At 37.5% G+C, this 7,060-nt stretch overlaps 1 protein-coding gene across 1 annotated transcript; it reads right to left on the bottom strand.

Annotated features, from left to right (window-relative positions):
- Positions 1–1,071: 1,071 nt before the first annotated feature.
- Positions 1,072–4,833, bottom strand: LOC125934290 (adhesion G-protein coupled receptor V1-like). The gene is made up of 2 exons (XM_049647558.1): positions 4,604–4,833; positions 1,072–1,487 (listed from the first exon to the last, which is right to left on the bottom strand). Exons 1-2 carry the CDS (start codon positions 4,815–4,817, stop codon positions 1,234–1,236), a joined length of 468 nt encoding a protein of 155 aa, XP_049503515.1. The 5' UTR covers positions 4,818–4,833; the 3' UTR covers positions 1,072–1,233.
- Between the last annotated feature and the right edge of the window lie 2,227 nt (positions 4,834–7,060).

Raw genomic sequence — 7,060 nt, 5'->3', positions numbered from 1 at the left:
TAGTAAAATGCATACATAATTTCTTCTATTTGTCACTAGACATAAATGTCAATACAGACAAAAGAGATGATATGGCTATGGACTCAGACAAAGATACACAGTTATCCATTACCACAAGATAACCCCTTATCTACAAAAGCAAAAGAAAATGTGTACAATACTTTTAAAACGAAAAAGAGAACTAGAATCCTGACCTCACTAGAAAGAAATTATACTGGGTACAGATACAGGCATGTCTGCATTATCAATGTTACCGCTGGAAACTATGGGCTTTCCTATAAAACTGGATTAAAAGCTGCTACTGCATACTGCTCAGGATGGCAGGAGCTTTGTTCCTGGTCAAAGCCTGGGTAGGGAAAGGGAGAGTCCTCTTATGAAGCCTAAGGGCTAATTTCCTAGAACACTGATTCATCCCCACTGTTTGTCAAGATGTAAGGCCCTGTATAGACAGTCAGGTATTCCTCAGTCAGACTACCTAAGATATACATGCGCACATGCGCACATATGCACACACACATGCATACACACACACACACACACACACACACACACACCCCACTTAGGAACTAAGTGGGCCTTGTTTATTACCTTTTCAAGCAAATATCATATCCAAATGATTTATTTCAAAAGGTCAAGCATGTTATCCTGTCCATTCACACGCCCGTTCCTCTGAGTGCATGCTAGAAAGATTCTAACTGAATAGCTCTCTGGCAAATCTCCATCTAGATGCTATAACCGCACCAACAAAAAAGGCAGTCCCCTAATGCTTGCATTTGGCAATGAAATCATTTTGCTTACCCAGAATAGTTAATGCAAGCCATTGCCTCTTCCACTTCTTCATAAATAAATAAACAAGCAAGATAAATGGGTTGAGAGTCAAGACTGTTGCCAAGCACTGCAATCATGTGGCTGCACATTTTATCCTGCATTCCTCAGGATCATTTACACATGAATCCCTTTCAAAAAACTAAAAAGTACACATAGAGAAAGCCTAACAATATTTTCCTTAGTTTCCTTTTCGTTGGTACGTGCATATTTTGGTCATTTTAACTTTAAAGTTCATATATAATTTTGCTAACATTTCTCAAGAATTCTGCAAAACTGGTGCCATAAATGCTAGATAAAAGCTCTACATTTATGCCTTTAAAAAGATGCAAGAGAACTATTGTTTTCTAGTTGATTTTTCTCACTACATCTCTAAGTGGCTTTGTTAATTAAGAATATAATTTCCCTCTAAAACACTTCACTGCTCCTTGGATGTCTCTTCTCACCCGCCACTGCAGTTATTGGCACGGCTTTAAACTTCACAGAAACATCTGCAAATGCTCCTCCTGCTCTAGTCACATTGATAATGGGTCCAACGTGATTTTCTGCCACTCGAACAACTGGTGCCGAGAGCTGAAGAGTTCCAAATGCATCGTCATTGGCAATGATGATTAGATGAGCAGTGGTTTCGACCTTAGGCCCAAGGCGTGGGGAATTTGGAACTGAAAGAAGAAAAGCTAATGTATCAAAATTCTACAAACTGGCCAAAAGTTACCAGGAAGCCTCAGCAGCAAGATCAGCCAAATGAGAGCTTCATTTGGTATTTTCTCTACTATGTATATCAAAAAACATTTACTGACTCTTATGTACTGGCACTCATCTAGACACTAGGGAAACAAAAATAAATTAAACAGAAAGTCCCTACTCTCTTTTAGCTTTACATCCTAGAGAGATTTTTATTATAGAATCTCTAGCAGAGGAATAGTCACCCTGCAGGAATAATTTAATAAGTATTGGAAATTTGTCAAAAGGCAAAAAATGATTCGAGTGTGACTAATCATCACTTTGCATAATATTAAAACAGATAATGATGACACCTACAGAATTATGCTCTTCTAATTAGTTACCAGCATGCCATAAAATTTTTTTAAAAACAGCATTTCAGTTACAAAATTGAGTAGGAAAGTAATTAAGCTTCGTGCCCTCAAAGACCAGCTGCAAATCATCATTCTCTAATTAAATTACTGCCTCTCTGTGTCCCTGTCCTTGCTCACAAACCTGTTCCTCTCTGCCCCCTCTCAGTTAACACTCACTCAACTACCTTGGCCAGAAAGCAGTCAGCCTCAATGCTGTCTAACACTGATTCAATCAATTGTGCTCAGTACTTTCAAGGCTTTCTTCTCACTTGCCCCTGATTTTAAACACAGGACCTTCCACAAACCCTCCCTAATTTATTTTCTAGGTTCAATTTCAACCAGCACCCTTGACAAAACTACATAACAAGAGACCTTTCAACACAAACGAAGCATCAACAAACTCTTATTAGCAGTAAACAATTTTGAGTTGGTAAACTCTCTAACGATTGTAGTACTTGGACATGTGTGATAATAATAAAATTTAACATTTTCTGAGAATTTAATCTAAAAACAATAACACCATTTAATTTCAGTGGTATAGGCCGAGACCATGCTAAATTGTATCACAGTTAAAATCAAAATCAAAAATAATGATTTATTGATAATGAATCAATATAATATAATTAAATTCAACTAGATTAGGCAAGAATTTGCCTGGCATTGTTTTAAGCATTTTTCTTGTATTAAGTTATTTAATCCCCACACTCTATGGGGCAGCTAACATTGTCCACATTTTACACATGAGGAATCAGAGGCACAAAGATGGGGAGGAAGTCACATATCACGCTAGCACTTGGCGGACACATCAAGAGGCATCCTGTAAGGGGCTGTCTAAATCTCTCATTCCCCACAGACAATTCCACATCAAACCAGGTATAAAACCTTCAATTACCCACAACTGTTCATTCTGCGCTATGCTCTTACCCACGTGCTGATCACCTCTTGTCTTACTGCTCTCCTCAAAATTAATGAGTATACGCAGAGCACAGCAAGAGAGACCCTGCTGGGTCCTACACTGATTTTGTCTATTAAAATTTAGTCACTATCACACAGATTTGCATTTAATTGTTCTTTAATTATTTCACATCGTATCTTACACCTATTGTGAGTTGCCCCAAGTACGCTGCCTGGTTCCAGGAACATATCAAACATAAAACACATAGTGATTGTTTCTCCCATCCTACAGCACATTGATATTCTGCATATACCATGCCATTAACAATAATTGTTCATACCTACTGAATGCTTACCAGGTGCCAGACACTGTATTCATTTTCACATACATGATTGTATTTCAGTCCCATGGTATTTCTGTACAATAGGTAAGGAAACTGGGGGCCACAAAAAAATTATGCCCAATAGTTCATTGCTGTAAACTGGAATATAAGTTCTCTTAACACCAACGCCCAAAGCCCTAGCTACCACTGTATGTGATACTCCCTTCCAGGTTTATTTCTATCGTATTCAATAAACTGTGAGTTCCTTGAAAACAAGGCATTTTTTAAATTCTTAATTAATAAGATTAATCACTGGGTTGTATTACAAATTTTAACTAATCTTAAATCTTAAAAAAAAGGGATGGGGTATTGTGTGAGAATTTTAACCTTGACTGTAATCTGAACATTTAATGTGAGCAGTTGTCCTATAAAGTAAATTTCCTTCTATAATCCTGGACTACAATTACTTACATTGTGGACAAGAATGCTGCTCACAATATAGTATACCCATCCAGGTATTACAGTAAGGTGAAGAAATTTATTTATGAGAAAACTTAATTTATATGGCAAAACACAGTCAACATGTAGCTCTTGGAATATTACTTTTGGAATATGTAATTCCAGCTTCCTTAAGAAGGTTTTGTTTTCTTATAAATATTGCCGTAAAACTGATGTTAAATTAATATCAAATTAATGTCACTAATCTTCCTTGTTCCCTTATTCCAGGAATTCTAGATTTTTCTCTTTATTTAAAAACACGTTTCTAAAAGTTACATGGCCGCTTAGAGAGATATTAACACAATAACCACTTTCAGGTCCGCAAGCATCAGGCATGCTCTCTACCAGTAGCCACCAGACTCTCTACAAAGCCACTGAGCCACAACCCCAAGGGGAGTGGCTGCTACTTTTCAAAAGAAGTTGCTGCACCAGATCCTCTGCCCAACGTGCGTCACTCCTCATTCTTATCCCCAACTAGTGCCTTCTTCTCAACTCTCAGTGACTCACAAATTTACAGGATTTCTTACTGCTACACAATCCTGTCCCCCTCCCCTCATACAGTTGCTGGATCTACCTACTCATCACCAAAGAGGCTACATGAGTTAGGGAATCTTCCAGAGTGGATCAAAGTGAGGGAGGCTCAGGATCCTACTTACTACCAGGACTGTCCCTGAAATCCCCAGATTAATTCTAGAATGATTTTGAAGCTGTAATACATAATACAATAGTACTAAAGGTCACTCGCACAGGACTACATAGAGGCTTTTAAAAATTAAGTCTGGGAACATTAGAGACCTGTAGAACATGACTTCTTGTTTTCAAGTGTCCCACTTCCATTTGCCTTATAGATCAACTTTTGTATGATGATGCTTTCAGAGTCAGAGCTTACTATTTTTAGAGAATTTTCTGCTGTACCCAATTCTTAATTTATTATTTTAGGATTCTTACCTCAATAATAATAATAAAAACACACTAGTGGTTACTTACTTGGGCGATTCTGTACTTTCTCTATTAAAGTAGAGTTGAGGAGTTCAACAAACACAGACTCCGACCTTTCTGGTTCATCATCATCCAAAACTGAAATAGTTATGGTTGCCTCACTCTGATTGGCTCTGAAAAGAGCAAATCCAGAAGCTGGCATATAGTCTCTTCCTTGAGTTGCTCTGGCTATACTGGGTGGAAAATAAGGTGGTTTTTCCATATCATCCAGTGTTGCATATGTGACTATGACTTTTCCCATGAGGCCTTTTAACCTTATCACTGATAGTGTGATATTCTGGGTTGCTTCTTCAACTTTGATAGGCCTATTTTTCTCGGAAAAGATGAAGACCCCACAAGGATCATCACTAGCCAAAACTGTTAATGTGGCATTAGTGTGAACTCCCAAAGAGCCACTGGACACACTGATGATTGACACAGAGAAGGCCTTATCCAGTTCTGGATCTTCATCCGGAAGTATTTCCACTGTGATGTTGACACTCTTCTGCCCAATCTCAAATGTGACATTGCCAGAGGTGAAGGCAAGATCGCCATCAGGATCAGAGTCTATGCTCCAAAGCAAAGTCACTTGAGACAGAGCTCCATGGTTTCTCAGAATCTAGAAGATATTTAATGGTAAAATGTATTAAAAGAGGGATTAAAGTGATTGATTTAGAGGTTTTTAAATATAGAATGATAGCAGTATACTCAATTTTTATTTTATTCTTTATAAGTTGTTATCAATAATATAAGATTCTAGGGGCACCTGGGTGGCTCAGGTGGTTAAGTGTCCGACTTCAGCTCAGTTCATGATCTCCCAGCTTGTGGGTTTCAGCTCCACGTTGAGCTCTGTGCTCACAGCTCAGAGCCTGGAGCCTGCTTCGGCTTCTGTGTCTCTCCCTCTCTCTCCCCCTCCCCCTTCTCATTCTCTGTCCAAAAAATAAATAAACATTTAAAAAAAGAGACTATAAGATTCTTGATGGCAGGGAAGAAGTACTACCCATCTTTGAAGACCCTCAGAGAGTCAACTTAAAAAGTGATGTTGCATGAAGCTACAAATTGACTGAATATTTTTAGCTTCTAACTAAACTACCTACAGCTGTATCTTTTCTGCAATATTAGTAATGAAGCAAATGTAATTAATAATTTATTATATATGTATATATTTTTTTACAGTTTATTTATTTATTTTGAGAGACACAGAGAGAGCACAAGCAGGGGAGGAGCAGAGAGAGAGGGAGAATCCCAAGCAGGTTCCATACCACCAGTGCGGAGTTCAATGCGGGGCTCGAACCCACAAAATGTGAAAACATGACCTGAGCTGAAATCAAGACTCAAATGCCCAACCAACTGAGCCACCCAGGTGCCCCTATAATTTATTATATTTAAATACACTCATGAATATTTTTGTTTTTACTGCAAGATGGTATACGCTTCATTGTAAGGAATAATGAATGATATTTTCTGAAAAGTTAGACAAAAACTCATTTCGGAAAACAAATTATTTCCTTTTATCTTCAATGTAATATGGAAAACTCACCAAAAAAAGTATTTCACCCAAGGTTTGATAAAATATATTTAAGAAGAAATGCTTTTGCCAGTAACATGTTAAGAAGAGTAAAGAGGTTTAAAATTACTCCAAGTCCCAAATAATAATTTTTATTTATACTTAAATCTGAATGTTAATCAGAGTAACATTCAAGACAACAATTTTATAAAACTTGATCCCTTCTTTTCTTTTTTTTTTTTGAATAATTAGTTATCCTTTCTAATATTGAATATCTGCCACAAGAGTGCTAAGGGATGTATTTTGAGTGATCTTTCTTCATTATTTACATAAAATTTGAGGAAGGTGAGCAAGCTTCTAGCTCATGCCAGTTGTTTAACAATAGAATTCTGCTTAATTCCTAACTGGAACAAAGCAGTGTAGGAAGTACACCTACACACACACACACACACACACACACACACCCCATAGAGAGTTTTCATTATTAGTGCTGTTCATAAATGTTTTGGATTTTCTTTCTCTTTGGGAGAGAGATGAGATAGGATTGCATCTTTCTACCCGTTAACATTAGGCACTGCCATGTAACTTGCTTTGACCACAAAAGTGTAAATGGAAATGTTATGAATCACAAGAAACTATAAGAGCCAGTATGAGGTTCTCTACATCCACATTCCCACCCCTCCCTACAACCCTCCCACCCCACCAACCACCATGAAGACAGAAGGACTCACTGAGCTGTTCCCTCTGTATCCTTGATCCCTCAATGACTGACAACTGCTAAGTTAAGTTGCAGATATACCATGAGTGGAAAAACAAATCTTTGTTATATTAAGCCACTGAGCTTTAGGAGACATTTTTTACCACAGCCTAAGCGAATTAGTACAACATCTATATAAAATATCACTTGTATAGCTCCACTATATTCCTTAAAGATTTATGATTCCTCAGAATCACAAGAT

Source organism: Panthera uncia (genome assembly GCF_023721935.1).
Source record: "Panthera uncia isolate 11264 chromosome A1 unlocalized genomic scaffold, Puncia_PCG_1.0 HiC_scaffold_17, whole genome shotgun sequence".
In the NCBI taxonomy this organism is placed as follows: Eukaryota; Metazoa; Chordata; class Mammalia; order Carnivora; family Felidae; genus Panthera; species Panthera uncia.
The sequence above is the reverse complement of the archived record's forward strand: the minus strand, read 5'-3'. Positions and strand labels throughout refer to the sequence as shown.